Source organism: Melopsittacus undulatus, chromosome 3 (assembly GCF_012275295.1).
Source record: "Melopsittacus undulatus isolate bMelUnd1 chromosome 3, bMelUnd1.mat.Z, whole genome shotgun sequence".
Lineage (NCBI taxonomy): Eukaryota > Metazoa > Chordata > Aves > Psittaciformes > Psittaculidae > Melopsittacus > Melopsittacus undulatus.
The window spans coordinates 31,429,789-31,445,874 of record NC_047529.1 but is presented as its reverse complement, the minus strand read 5'-3'; the positions used below and the strand labels follow the sequence as shown (position 1 = coordinate 31,445,874).

Below are 16,086 nucleotides of genomic sequence, written 5' to 3'. Positions count from 1 at the left end.
CAAAGCCTTCACTTTTTCACTGGTTGTGCAGCCCACCATTTATCTCTGGTATTCTATTTATCTCTGGTATTTATTAGGCCACCAAGAAGATAATTTTGAGTTTCCTTCTCTTCAGTTCCTCTCAAAATCCTTCAAGTCTTTTATAATTGGTTTCAGCATATACCACCTTCATCTGAAAGATGACAGATGACTTACTTCATATTCTTCATTCAAACTTTCTGTTAGATTTCCTACTTTTGGCCTATGGAGACTTAATTTCTTTCATTGTCCTCATTTCTTTCCAACTCTGACTTCCTGATTTCATTAAGACTCTTTAGACTGCAGTTTTGGCAATCATAGGGCCACTAAAAAGGACTTTACAAAAGGCATTCAAACTTTTGAAACCCTCAAGGCAGATGGGTCTCTCTTGAAACCTTGTGATTTATTCTGCAGAAGAAGCAGAATAGGCAGGCCCCTGGAGTAGAAGCAGGGGTTAGTAACTGTAAGAGAAAACCAAATCCAAACAGTTCTTTTAATGAGCGCAGGAGGCTTAATGTATGTCTTCATTGTTTGAGATAACACACTTTTACTTCTGAGCAGATCATGTAGCTTTTACTGGCTGTTACTGAGAAGTAGTTCATTTTCTGGGCAGTATTTATGAGAAGGAAAGTGAAGTCATTTTATATATTATATTTTATTTATGCATTAGATTTATTTAATTTCTTTCTAGTGTTTATTTAATTTCAGGTGTAGCAGCCTGAAGAGAGAAAGCATTAAAACATTCGACAGTCTTTTATGGTAATCTCAATTCATAAATATCCAAAGCAAGAAAGGTCACTTTTAAAGCAACTCAATAAACTCATTACAAGCTGATACTTCACAGGTTTTTGAGGAAATACCTTCTCAATACACTGCCTGTATTAGATAAATATCCAATGGTAGTATCAGTACCTTTATAGCCCACACAGCCTGATGGAATGCATCTTTAGGGCAAGCCATGAATCTGTTCTGTATGTGAAGCTATATTCAGAAAGTAGATCTTCAACTGGCAGAGTAGATTACTTCCATTCTTCCAGTAGGAATATATAGCATAAGAGAAAAATATTTGTGTTTTCTGGTAAAATTTCCTAATTGAGTCCATGTCCAGTAGTGACTGAATTTGATCCTTGTTGGAAAAAAAGGAAAATCATTGATTGAAGGATTTGTCAGTAATTAATTAGACCAAGAAGTCATATACCTTTGTCTTCTCTCACTTCAGAGGAAATTATTTCTTTCTGACTCATACAATCAAGTGACAGTTGTTTGAGATTTTATGGAGTAATACAGAGGACATCTCTTAGCTCAGTGGTGATCAGTTTATATTCTGAAACTTGTTATTGATTAATTGGTCATAAAATTATCCAGCTTTGAAAAATAGAGGAAATATGCGACTGTCCAGTTGCAGTAACAACAGAGGGCAACAGATCTTGAGTTGTCATAAATCTATAACTGAGGCTGAGCTGTGACAAATTGCACAAGTTCAGTTGCTGTATCCCTATGGTAGATTGTCCTCCTAACTTGTCTGTCCTTGCTCCTGTGTAGCTGAACAGTGTGTAACGGATGTTGCTTTGAGCAAAGAAACAACCTTTTCAACAGTCCTTGAAAAAACCTGCATCAATATTTCCTTTGGTCTTGGGTTTTTGCAGGATGGGAGCCTCAAAAGGCATTTGGTTTCTTTTCCCTGTAATTCCTTCATACCTGGTCTCCATTAATATTATGTGGTACGGTGGGAAATCTGTCCCATATGAATGTCGTAGCTGTACAGCTCTGCTGCCTCCAGACCACATTTCTCCTTGAAATCATGATACAAAGAGGCCTAAATGTGATGGTGGAGCATCGATTTGTTCAGGTGTTGCACCCAGGAAAGGTTATTGCCATGTACACTGAAATTATAGAACCAACAAGGCTGGAAAAGACCCTCCTGATGCTGCTCAGGCCATAGGAACTGCACCATCAGGCAAACTGTGCCACATTCACTACACAGTGAGTGCAACAAAATGACAGGTCTTGTTTCATAGGTCTCGAAGTCTACCTAAAACAAATCAGGGAATTCTCTTTAAATCAACGCCAGAATCAAAGTGTCATTTCAAAATAATAATAATCTGGCAAGCTTAGACTATTTAGAGTTTATTGACTAGAAATGGCTTGGTTTAAGCCAAAACCTTCAGTCGTGTAAACCTGCTGTATTTACTCTATTAGGTGAGTAGTGCTTATTAATTTCAACTGCTGATCTCCTGAACTTGTGCATGAGCTCTGTAGACATGTGATTGAGTAAGTCTTTGCTATTAGAGGCTAAAGTTCTTTTCTCAGATTCACACCATCAAAATGCTTATTTTTTGTAATGTTTGAGAAATGCCATCTAGAAAAACTGTATGACCTAACGGGAATGTTTTACCTGTTTCATTCTTCAAGCTTTGGAGGAGCTCAGATCAATGACATCAGTGCTTGAATTGCAGCACACATTTTATTAGTAACAGTGCTTCAGCTGGGTTTGTAAAGACAGTGATGCAAAGAGACTGCCTGTTCAGTGCAAATTCTGTTTCCCCTGAAGCCATTCTAATATTCCCTTTACATTACACAGGAAAGTACAACTAATAGAAAGGAGGTCAAAGTTAGACAAAGTAGGTGAAGCAACCTGTCTTGCATCAGATTTCTGGGTATGCCTCATGGGTACAGATAGGTGACAGTGGCTGGTTCATGCAGATTTGCTGACAATTTCAGTTGACCTTAAGAGGTGAATAGTTCCCTTTTATTTGCAAGAACACAGCTGAGGAAAATTACTTTTTAGCAGCTCCTTTGCTACAGTTGCACTTCAAAGTATTCTGTAGAACTATCACATTTGTCATTGCTGGCTTCAGTCAGGTTTTGTATGAACACGTGCACGTGTCTGTGTGTATATATATATTTCCATTAATTTTCATTTTTCAGTAATGTCATCTTCAAACGTAAGAACAAAGAATGCGGCTGTGACCGCTTCCACAGTGTGTATATTGTATAAATAAGCCATTTAGTCCAAATTCAGCTCCCAGTTACAGTGGAGTTACTGTGTTAGATGAAACTGTCACTTTTGTTTGGATCCCTTAGGTCTTCTCAACTCCATAATAGTTTTAATCCACTGATCAATGTTTGTATGCAACCCCCATCATTTTCAATATGACTCTGGCATGATCATCTGAGAGTTTGCAAAAGCTTTTCCAGTGGATCTGAGCCAAGATCTGTTTTCATTTACACCTACGTGCCTTGTTAATGTCAATTGCTTTGTGAAGACCAAATCACTGTCTAGGTTATTATACATAAGTTCTTCACAAGGAGTGAGCTGGACCTCTGGAGTTCAATAAATATTTGGGATATAGTTTGTTTTCACTTATTGTAAAAGCTGATACTGAAGCATGCTGGAATCTGAATGAATTGGTCTAGATTCCTACCTTGTGTTTGTCATTTTTCTGTTACGTATAGGAGAAATGGGGGACAAAGGACAGAAAGGCATCATGGGACGGCATGGGAAAATTGGTCCTATTGGTTCAAAAGGTATGCTCAGTTCAATTTTGTTTTCTCCATTTGTGTTTCAGATGAATAATCTATAGTGATTCATGTTTGAGAAAAGCTTAGGGGCTTGACCAATGGTTAATGAGTCTCAGAGTTTATCAGCCAGGGAGTTTCTCTGATGTAGTCAAACACATGACTGATGTCTCTCAGCCAGTTACCTTTCCCTCTGAGAGCAGTGTATTTAGCCTTATAGTAGGGTAAGAATCCTGCTTTAAGGTTAAATAAAGAACTTTATGCACTATCGTGCAAGTGTGGCAGTTAAGAGCAGCACATGAGAAGATGCACTGTGTTTTTTTTTTTGCAGACTTTCAAGCATCAGTTCTAGTTCTAATTCTAGATTCTGGTCTTGCTTACCCCATAGGCTTCCTATGTGACTTTGATGAAGTCATTTGGACCAATGTTTACTTAAATGTCTAGATTATGAACCTAGACTCAGGCACCCGTGTAACAAGTCCAGACCTGCTCCCTCTACAGTATCTGAACTTACTGGTTCTGTGAAGTTCATGAATGTCAAAAAAATGGATATTTGTACATATTCTTTGTGTTCAAGTTTCATAGCTTTGGCTGGACAGGAAAAATTGTATTTTTGTTTGGGCATATTTCTACTTTTCATATTTGAATGTTACTAGAGAAAAAATAAATCAGTGCTAACGAACTGTTGACCAAAAAAGCTTCCTTAAATTTATATTCTTTTTCATGTCTTTAGGTGAAAAAGGAGACATAGGTGACATAGGACCACCAGGTCCTAATGGTGACCCAGGTAAGCCATGTAACACTTGTGTATGTGAAGGATTTTACAAGGTGCATGCATCATCACAAAAACACATGCCAGTTTGCATACTGGGGGAGATAACAAATAGTTTTTGAAGAGGCACTGTAATATTTCAGTGTAATATTTTCACACTACTTAAAATTATTGAAACTGCAGTAGCTGCTGGACATGTAGTGTATTTGTCAAGATGATGTCTCATAGCTCTTCAGAGCTGTGATCACTCCAGAAGACTAGCAGGAACTGAAGTACAACTGTCCAAATCATTCATCACCAGTGCAAAGGGACATCTCTACATTTCCCACTCTGGCTTCCAGCCAACACAAAAGAGCAAGTGGGAAGCTCCTGCCCCTCCACAGATTATTCTTATAGGAGCGGGAGGCTGGCAGGAATACAGATCTTCTAGAGAAAAAGGTGAAAGCCTGGCATAAGAAGTGTAAGTGGCAGATTCAGGTTTTACCTAATTCCTCCCTTCCTGGCAGGGACACTAGAGGTGCACCAAGTACTTTTCTCATGTGAATATAATTTGTTACGCTAATTCTTGAGCCAGACCACTATATGCCTAGTCATTAAGCATAGTTCTGCAGTGTAAATACACTGCTTAGACTGATTTAGATACCTAAGTTGAGTATTTGGGCAGTCAAATGCAGATTTGAATAAATACACAGAGAACTGGATTGATCTGTATTTTGAGATTTGAGTTCATAACTGTAACGAGTATCTTTTTAGCATTCTCATTCAGATTATCTTTGTCAAACCAATGTAAATTTGGATTAATAGATTGTTATCACTGTAAGGTTTTGGATGTGAAGGTGTCACAACTCTTCTTTTTAAAATAACCAAAGCAAACCAACAAATAAGGAGTCCTACCAATTTTGTAACATAACTTCATTAAACTGTTCACAATTGTATAGGAGACATTTAAGTAAACTGTGTTTCAGTGTTGAGAGAGGACAGAGTTCTTATAATTTAGTATTGAAAGAGGGATCCAGCCAGATGGCTGTTTTGGGTTGGCTAAAGGTAAATGTGAGATTTTGGTTTTCTGCATTCTGTAACTGAGAATGATTCAGCGCATGAACTCTTTCAGGCCCCAAATAATTTCTTAAAGTACACGCATTTCACATTTGCATAAGGTGATCTTGGTGCATCTTGTTATAAATCAAACAAAATACCACTCTTCACAATTTGATGCAGGCGTCATAAATAGATAATCTATGGGTTTTTTTTGGGGGGGGGGTTTGGTTTGTTGGTCTGTTTTTGGTTTGGTTGTTGTTTTAGTGTTTTTTTAGGGAATATCCATCTGTTTTAGGTTAGCTCTAATCATGCAGGGCTGAAGCTACATGGGAAATGAACTGAGCTGTTCTGGATAGGCCTAGACACCCCTGAGAACCATACAATGTTGCAGGGTAATGAAGGCTTTACATTTGTCTGTTAGTTGCCAGACAGCTCTTTCCAGAGCTTCCAAGCTGGGCCTTTTTTAATAAGTATTGCGGTTAGATAGCTTTTTAATTTTGGTGTGTCTGTGTCACTTCACAGGCATCCCCTGTGAGTGCAGCCAGCTAAGGAAGGCTATCGGTGAGATGGATATCCAAGTGGCCCAGCTGACAACGGAACTAAAATTCATTAAAAATGGTAGGTTAATTTGATATGAACATTATCTTTTCTCGTTGCCTCATTTTACCGGTGTGATTGCTCGTAGAGAGCGTCACCGTTCCGCACCTGATCTGTGAAGCTATTTTGGGGTGTGCAGTAACTTGGTTTATAGAAATGCGAGTGCTCACTTTTCAGCACTGCCCTCCCCCGCAGCTGTTGCTGGTGTGCGTGAGACAGATAATAAGATATATCTGCTGGTGAAGGAAGAGAAAAGATACAAGGAAGCCCAGCTCTACTGCCACGGAAGAGGAGGGACGCTGAGCATGCCCAAGGATGAGACTGCCAACAGTCTGATCGCCTCGTACATCAACCAAGCTGGGCTCACCAGAGTTTTCATTGGGATTAACGACCTAGAGAAAGAGGGAAATTTTGTCTATTCTGACCGATCACCCATGCAGACCTTCAACAAATGGCGTAGTGGGGAGCCCAACAATGCCTATGATGAGGAGGACTGTGTGGAGATGGTGGCGTCTGGAGGGTGGAATGATGTTGCATGTCATATTACCATGTATTTTGTGTGTGAATTTGACAAGGAAAATGTGTAAGCTTGTCTGCTCTATCTTTATTTTAAGAAGAGATTTTAAGCTGATTGTACAAGTTACCCCATGTTTATAAAGTACAAATGATATTTTGCAAGTGCGTGGCATCAATGTTGTACAGCTGTAAATACAATTTAGGTATTTCAAATATCAGTATTTACCCTTCAGAAGGGAAGAGCAATGATGAGACATAGCTTGTTTTTCTGTAGGAAAATATGTGTATTTAGATAAAAATGTGGTTTGGGCCAAATTCTGCCCTCACAATAGTTAACAAATATGACTGTGTGACTGTAAGGGAAGGCAGAATTTGGCCTCTAGTTGTTAGAATGATTATTTCTGAAGAAGTAGATTCCTGATATTCTTTTATCTTAACAAAATTTGTAGTTATAAATGTTAATTGCTTGTAGTGTTACAGGGATATTTCCGTAACAAGGCAACTATTTTGTATACTCCAGTTAATAATTACAAATATTACTGTAAGATTTTGGATGTGAAGGTGTTACAACTCTCTTCTTTTTAAAACATCCAAAGCAAACCAACAAATCAGGAGTCCTGCCAATTTGATAACATGACTTTATTAAACTGTTCACAGTTGTATGGGAGACACTTAAGAAAACTGTGTTTCAGAGTTGAGAGAGGACAGAGTTCTTATAATTTAGTATTGAAAGAGGGATCCAGCCAGATGGCTGTTTTGGGTTGGCTAAAGGTAAATGTGAGATTTTGGTTTTCTGCATTCTGTAACTGAGAATGATTCAGCGCATGAACTCTTTCAGGCCCCAAATAATTTCTTAAAGTACACGCATTTCACATTTGCATAAGGTGATCTTGGTGCATCTTGTTACAAACCAAACAAAATTTACACATTTACACAAAACCCACAATTTAATTCAGACTCCATAAATAGATAGTGAATTGTAATGTTGACCCCCTGAAAAGCAGCAAAAGTTTCCAAAATTTTTGTCATTGTGTATATAAGCAGTAATAAGTAACTTTGCACAAATGATTTATGTACCACATTTACAATTGCATGTGATTGAAAAATGTGATGTATATTAAAATAAACCCCAACAACATAATTTCACAAAGGAAATTATGAATTACTTTGGATCTTCCTAGGAGCCGGTTGCATGACATCTTATCTTCCTGTCAGACATAGAAAGATGACTGCAGAATCTCTGACTGCGTTTCCTCAGCAGTACCTTGCAGAGTGTTTTGATTTTTAAGGAGGAACGATCCTTTGTATAACATAGTAATCAAAATACATATCTGATCAATATCAGAGATTAGTCTACAACATACCCACAGAGGATGTGGTATGTGGCTCCAGAGATTTCCCTGTAGCAATGCAAGACCAACTCATCAACTCTACAGTGCTGTGGTATATAAATAATCAATGACCACACAATTCTGTTCATATCTACAGAATCTGAAAATATTTGATGCAATGCTATTATTTTATACCTAAGAAAACAAACCATTTTGCTTGCTATATTTGCTCTGTGACTTTGAATCCATTATATATATAATTTCATATATATAATGGGTATTATTAATATTATTTTTTGAAGATCAGTAGCAAATTCCTATAGTATTTGAATATCAGCCTGGCTCCAGAGCGGTTGTTCTAAGAAATGAACATTCCTTTGATAGCTTTGCTTTCTTTCTAATAAAAGTAGGTATCATTCCTGTATGCTAGGCATTCTTCCAAGTGTATATTGAAATCTATTAAATAATGTGAATATGGTTCTACAATAATATTCAAAGACTCTTTACAGATTTTGCAGGGAGCTAAGAATTTCATGGTATGATTTGTTTGTTTAGAATAGTGCCTTTTGAGTATAATGATTGTTTCCTGCCTGCTGTAGAAATCCTCAGAAGCCATTTAAATCTCCAACATACTTTTGTTGAATCACTGTGGCTATATTAAAACAGACCAAACGTGAATTACAGATACCTGGAGCTCCCTCATTATATATGTGCTGAAGTTGCTAACTTTATTGTTCACTCAGGTTTTGAAAGTCTCTATTGTAATGTTTGATTTCCTCAGAAACATGAAAAGAGGCCTTCTGAGGAGGTGGGAAGCTTTTTCAGATGCCAAATACTCCTATTTTAGCCGAAAGTCACACCATGTTTATAGAGATTGATTTGACATGTAGAACATTTAAGCAGTCTCAATTCTTATTAAAATTTAAGATGAAAAATAAAGGCAATGGAGAAAACATTTATTTCCCCCATTTTTTGTGTTCTTTGGGATATATTTGTACAGCTTTTGATATACAAGACAGAAAGGAAATTGCATTTGTCACACTTGCAACAAGTCCCTGTTTCACCATTTGGGCAAGTAGAACAAGGCTAGTGTGTAAGATCTTTAGCTCTCTGTCCTGCAAGGAGCAAAGACTGCACATCTTACATTTACCCATGCAAGAAACTGGGTAAGAAATGATGGAGGGATTGGAAATTAATGAGCCCTTCATTTATTTCACCCTCCAGTTGCTGATCCCCATAAGTGGACACTTGCTGGGGGCAGAAATCAATGTTGCATGTAGTGCTCAGCCTGGGCAGACCCTGCTGACATGCATGGTAAGATTTCCACTGCTCTCAGGGGAATTGTTTTTAAAAAAATGAAAAGATACTTTAGCTTTACTTGGTATATTTTCCGTGTGTCTTAAAACCTGCATTGTAATGTCATTAAGCATGTCAATTAGAGACATCAGTTTGATAGGTGGACCACTTGGTGGATAAAGAACTGGCTGGATGGCAGCATGCAAAGAGTTGTGTTCAACAGCTCAATGTCCGGCTGGAGACCAGTAACGAGTGGTGTCCCTCAGGGATCGGTGTTGGGACCGCTCTTGTTCAACATCTTTGTTGGTGACATGGACAGTGGGATTGGGTGCACCCTCAGCAAGTTTGCCGATGACACCAAGCTGTGTGGTTTGGTTGATATGCTGGAGGGAAGGAATGCCATTCAGAGGGACCTTGACATGCTTGTGAGGTGGGCTGATGCCAACCTCATGAAGTTTAACCATGACAAGTGTGAGGTCCTACACGTGGGTCAGAGCAATCCCAGGCACAGCTACAGGTTGGGCAGAGAAGAGATTCAGAGCAGCCCTGTGGAGAAGGACTTGGGGGTGTTGGTCGATGAGAAAATGAACATGAGCTGGCTTCAGTGTGTGCTCGCAGCCCAGAAAGGCAACCATATCCTGGGCTGCATCAAAAGGAGCATGACCAGCAGGTCAAAGGAGGTGATCCTGCCCCTCTACTCTGCTCTCGTGAGACCTCACTTGGAGTATTGTGTGCAGTTCTGGTGTCCTCAACATAAAAAAGACATGGAACTGTTGGAACAAGTCCAGAGGAGGGCCACGAGGATAATCAGGGGACTGGAGCACCTCCTGTATGAAGATAGGCTGAGAAAGTTGGAGCTATTCAACCTGGAGAAGAGAAGGCTGCGTGGAGACCTCGTAGCAGCCTTCCAGTATCTGAAGGGGGGCTATAAGGATTCTGTGTATGGACTCTTCATTAGAGACTGTAGTGATAGGACAAGGGGTAACAGGTTAAAACTTAAACAGGAGAAGTTTAGAATGGATATAAGGAAGAAACTTTTTACTGTAAGGGTGGTGAGGTACTGGAATGGGTTGCCCAGGGAGGTAGTGAATGCTCCATCCATGGCAGTGTTCAAAGCCAATTTGGACAAAGCCTAGAATGACATGGCTTAGTGTGAGGTGTCCCTGCCCGTGGCAGGGGGGTTGGAACTAGATGATCTTAAGGTCCTTTCCAACCCTAACTATTCTATGATTCTATGTCGTGTGGCTGTATGGAAACCTTTGGAACACGTCTGTCTGGCAAACATATACTGAGGTTTCCCAGGCTGTCCTTACATGTTTTAATTTTGATGGATGATTTTTCCTCATAAATATTTCACTATAGCCCTTATTTTATTCATAATTAAGAGGCATGTTGGTGCATTTCAAGAAGGCAACAATAACAGATTATTATTTTTTATAATATAGTCACCCTTTCATGCTCTTGAACAACTTCTTCACATGAAATGCATATTTCATTCAACTGCATTCCTCATTTTAGCTTCTAGGGCTATGTTGTTGTGTTACTGATGTCAGGGCCAGATATGCAACCCCTTTCTAGGAGATGACTTGGCAAAGGTATTTAGCTGGCTCCAAGGGGAGCTCCACTGTTGGGAAGAGCCTTGTGTTCCTGTAGATCTCCTGACAGAGCACTGGACAATATCTGAGTCTGATAACAACCTGTATTTGCCACTCTGCATCCTGGATCCTTGTTTGAAGGTGCTGCTTCCACCTACCTTGTTATCCTGCTTGGCTCCTGGTTTACCATCCTTCATGGATCTACTGTTCTCATTGTGCCCTTACAGCTGACATGATTAGCCCTGAAAATACAGTTTTGTGACAGGTTGTAGGTTAGCAGCAGAACTTTTCCCTGTCTGTAAGTGTTAAACTATCTTATGTCAAAGAGAAGAGCTGTAGACAAGTAGTATTTATACATGGGATATAGAGCATCCTTATTCATGTAAGTAAAACTGAATGCTTTGTTTTTCATAAGCTCAGGAAAAGGCAGTTCAAATGTGTGCTACAAAATAGGAGCTGGTTGGACTTCTTTAGTTACAGGTTTTGATGAAAAGTGAAATAAGTTGAAATTAAAACAATTTTGATTGTAAAATATAATGAAGGTCCAGAATGAACAAAGACACTCTGAAGTAGATGCTTTTCAAGATGTTTCCTTTTGGAATTTTTCAGAATTTCATTTCTGAGTTCTGAAGCTTCATTTTGACCCATAATGGGTTTTCATTTTCATATTATTGCTAATGTGCTTTATACCGTGTCAGTAACAGTGTTCAGTATAATACTTGACCTTTAAGGCTTAATTTCCAATAGGAGCAAGTTATCTTTTGAAGAGTTCTGTTCTGTGGAATTTGGCATCTGAATGGTTTATCCTTCTGGGACTACTGTGGTGCTGTAAACACTCTGAATACAAAGCAATTGATAGTTAAACCAACATTAAGTAAAAGATATTCTTACTGATTATGAAAATGAATCCTTTAAGTATTATGCCATATACCTAGCAGTTTATGCACTGTTACAAATGGCCAATCATTAAACAAGATAAAGCATTTTTAAATACACAAATCGTACAAATTTACTTTCATCCTGAATTAAAATGAAAGATATCAAAGTAACCAATTCAGGATTTTGTCTGGATCTATATCCAGATTTAATTTTTATAGGAAACTCCATGACTTGTGATGCTGGTGGCTGAATCAAATTCTAGAGTACAAAATTAGCTTCTAATGCAAACACTGATTATGTATGACTCTAGTGACCCTTGCACTTTCTGGACTGTCCCCCTTAGCCTTTCTTTTCAAGCATTCTGCTCACTTATCTCTGTGTTTTTCCCAAGGGTCAATTCTTTTTCACTGAGCATTCTGGTTTTCAATTTTTGGCTTGCCCTGTGGTGCCAGCAGGTCCATGATACTCAACCTGTCTGCCACAGATCACAGGCCAAGAGATTTATGATTCTATGTGGTCCTTTTGTCCATCAGGGGCAGCTGGAAATGCTCCATGAAATGAAAGTGTCCATGAAGCCTCCTGTGATGGGAAGGGTATTGTGCAGGACTGGTATCGGCCACTCACCCATTCCCTGGGGTGCATTTTCATGGCTGGGGAGAGGCATTCCAGCCTACCAAGAGAAGAGCTGACCTTGTTACTGTGGTTAAAAAGAAACCAGAGAGTTAAGACTTACTTAGGGTAAAAACTGTGCAGTGGAGGGTTTTGACTATTTACTTTACAGAGTAGCTGAGAGGAAGAACAGTTTATTTTTAATTTTGCTGTGTTAGGAGAGTACAAACTATGTGAATTGGGAGAGAAGGGGTTTGTGGAGAGGGTGATAACTGTGTGCTCAAGGTGTTTTTCTGGATGCGTGTCTCATCCCAGTCAGGAGCTTTTCAATTGGATGAGGAGGGTAGTCCTCCTGAGAGGGAGAACATGAAATGGAAAAGGTGGGAGAAGCAGTGAGTGGATGTGCAGAACCAGCAGTGAGTTGGATGCCCATGAGGCAGAATGTAAATGTTACCTCCAGCCATTCCCCTGCTTCCTGCTAGGGAAATGTAATTATCTTGCCCTTTCTGTCAACATGTCTCACTACAGCTCTGGATGGGTAGCTACAAAAATAGAGGGAGGTGACCAATTTAGCATAACATCTTTGTATAAATAAAGCCCAGTTTGAGTCTATGGCCAAATAATAGCATCCACTACTCTTTGGGTATATTAATGTATGAAATCACTGGGGATATAATTATGCACTGCTATTCAAAGGCTAGCTATGTAGTATTGATGAGTTTCTGTATATTCCTTACATGTAAAAGTGTGAAAACTGCCAAGAATTCAACAGCAGAAGGGCTGGTGTGCTGCTGAACCATACATGTGTTACCATACTATCATCTAGTGGCAGTAAGAGGCAAAATGAAAGAGCTGAGCAGTAGTTTGCTTTTGCTTGCATCGGAGTCACCATGTTATTAAGTGCCGCCACTGATATGGTATTGAACAAATGATTTCTCAGCTCTGAAGTCAGCTTTTTTTTTTCTTGTTTGTGAAAAAAATATTTTGATTTATAACAAAGAAACGTGCACTTATTTTAAGTCCAATGCCTAAGAAGTGAGAAGTATGCCCAAATGTGTTCAATTATCATGCCTTGGAGTTAAGAAAACAAGTCAAGCTGTGCTCTGCAGGCCAGCATCTGAATTGCAGGTGCAGATCTTCATCTAGCATCAGTTAGCTTCAGTGAAGCCAAATTGATTTCTACCTGCTGAGGATTTGGCATTTCCATGAATTCTAGATATATGCTTATTTCAGAAAGAAAGAGAGAGAAGTATTTTGATGTTCATCATTCATTCTGATCACTGTTATTCGAAGTCTGATCCAGTGTAACGGATACATCTCTCATGCAAATTTCTGGGCTATAATCAGCTATGACACAAACATTGAACATAAAATAGCTGACATAGATGCATAGGGTGAAACTTCACCCTTGTGCACAAAGGGTACCATGCAGAACACAAGGAAGCAGTAAAAGCATTCAACATAAAGAATAAGTCCTCTATCATTTTATATTCTTCTATTAAAATTAAACCTTTGCTTTTTGCCTTACTCAACATTGACACATAGGAGTAAACGGGTGCCATCTAGTGAAGAAAAGATTTGTTGCATATCTAGAGAGACAAATCCAACTCTATTCCTGCCTCATTCTTTAGCATGATCAGAATAATGACTGACAGACTGACTGACTTTCTACAGGAGGGAGCTTGAACAATATGTACAGTTCACTGTTGCTGTAGCACACACTGAAATAAAAGTATAAAAAATGCAAAAACCTCATTACAAAGTGCCCTGCACATACATATATCAGCTTTATTTAATCCCATTCTCTGCTTCTTCCACAGCATCACTTCCCTCCTGCTCCAGATAAAAAAAAAAAATCTAATATAGTAAATTCTGACTTATTTAGGTAAAGTTCAGTATCTTTCCTAAATACCCCCAACTGGATTAGCAGAAAAGTTTACAGTTGACCTTGATGTAGGCAATTCGGTTTTTGTGCTGATTTTTGGCTATATTTTACCATTCAGAAGCTTTTGAAAGTGGAAGATAAACTTTGGATGCTGTAACCTTGCACTGCAAGAGCATAAATGCATTATAGCTGATGTGTTGACACCATGCCTAACACTTAGTGACAACACCTTTATTTAAAAAGTACTCTTTGAAACTATTGTTCTGGTCTCCAGAGTTCTCAGTTTTCTTCTTAAAGCTTGTTTTCTTTTTGCATCTCATCAGACCCGAAAAGAAGTTAATTATATACTTTTATTATGTATTCCATACTGTATAATCTTGGAAATTGATTTACTGGTGCAGTTGTTTTGAATCATAAACAATTTAAAATTGATTCTTTGAAAATATAATTTATACTATTAACTAAGACAACTCTCCTTTAGGTCTAGACCATTTTTGCTTCAGACTAAAAAGATCAACAAATGTAACCCATGACACAAATCTGCTTCATGATTTTAAATGAAACTGAAATGGGCTGGTTGCTAACAGATGAGAAGTCAGTGTCCCTTAATCTTATGGTCCAGATAAAGGAGGGCCTGGGCTTGCTGACACCAGGCTGTACTGTGGCATATCTGCTGTTAGCTGACAACAGAGATAGCTACCCTGGTGCTTTGTGGATCTCACATTTGGCCACTTTTACACAGGCTCAATTTTCTGTTTCTGATGCTGCTTTCAGATCATTATCTAGCAATTCCTGCCTCAGGTGTTGGCTGCTCCTTCTATCATTAATTTTAGCCGGGTTTTTGAAGAACAAGACTAATGTGCTTGCATGTGGTATTTCTTCTAATAACTTGTGAACCTTTCAGCCATTTTCAACCAGGTGTGACAGAAGGTCTCAGGGATCTGAAGATTTTTAACATTTTGTGTAAAGATGTAAGTGGGTAATGAACAAAGATTTCCCTCAGTCCCTCCTCAGGAAATGGCTGCAGTGTGAACTCATCTGTTGCTAGACACCAAAGAGTCATCTTGGAGACAGACTACACAAACTCCTAACCACAGGAAAAGATTTGATTAGAAATTGTCCTTTTTAGGCACTGAAAACTTGAGATAATAGTGGCGGATACTGTAGGCAACCAGCCTTTCTCAGTCTGATTGCCCACAGAACCACTCATCTGTTCTATGATGTCCAGTTGACGGTATGCTGGCTGCAGTGAAAAGATCATTACCATTAGATCATCTCTTATCCTAGAAGAGAACATTTTACATACATGTCTCTTTGAACCAACTTCACTGTGATTTGAGTAAAAATGATATTTGATCTTTTTCTGGTTTTGTTTTTTTTTTTTTTGACTTAATCCCATGTTTTTTTCCATCCTTGTCAAGATCACAAACCAGGGATGAAGAACAGAAATTGTAAAACCACTCAGCATTGCCCTGGCTCCCCTGGGAGCAAGAAACAGGCAATACAGAGTCCTGGGAATTCCACCTTTTCTGCTGGATGCGTGCTGCATGCTTTATATTTGCACTTATAGAATGTTTTATGCCTTTTCCCACTGGTTGGATTTTGCTTCCTTTACTCTTATCTTGTTTAGACAAAAGCATTGCCTTTGCTGTTTAAACAACTAATATGTATGTGTGATTGGAGGCTGCTTATAAGAGTTTTCACAGAAATCCGTATTTAATAGTGAGTAGACAGAGAAAAAAAAACTTGCTATAAGATTACAGAGAAGAATATTTAAACCTGTGCTGAAATTTTTAAAGATCTTAAGGAGTATTATAACAATTATGCAGACTAAGTTTATTGCTAGGTATGTACTGAAAATTAAAAGAAATCAAAGGCAAACACACAGTGGAAATCAATATTAACTAAAGCATTATGTATAAACTTAGCCTAGAAAAGAAAAAAGTAATAGTTCATGTAAAAAGGGTCGAAGGAAATTAATCATGTGGCATAATTATTTGGTCAGTTCCTTACTTTTTTGGGTTTTTTGTT

The 16,086-nt window shown here is 38.5% G+C and overlaps 1 protein-coding gene across 3 annotated transcripts in view; it reads left to right on the top strand.

The window, feature by feature from the left end:
• Positions 1–8,731, top strand: part of COLEC11 (collectin subfamily member 11) — a 41,176-nt gene extending 32,445 nt beyond the window's left edge. For 2 of the 3 annotated variants that reach the window (XM_031052785.2, XM_031052784.2), the window contains exons 4-7: positions 3,475–3,546; positions 4,271–4,324; positions 5,870–5,965; positions 6,122–8,731. In XM_031052785.2, coding sequence (XP_030908645.1) covers positions 3,475–3,546; positions 4,271–4,324; positions 5,870–5,965; positions 6,122–6,531 — 632 coding nt within the window. In that variant the 3' untranslated portion in view covers positions 6,532–8,731. The remainder of the gene's footprint in view (positions 1–3,474; positions 3,547–4,270; positions 4,325–5,869; positions 5,966–6,121) is intronic. The other variant, XM_005153229.3, reaches the window with a different exon arrangement.
• Positions 8,732–16,086: the final 7,355 nt, after the last annotated feature.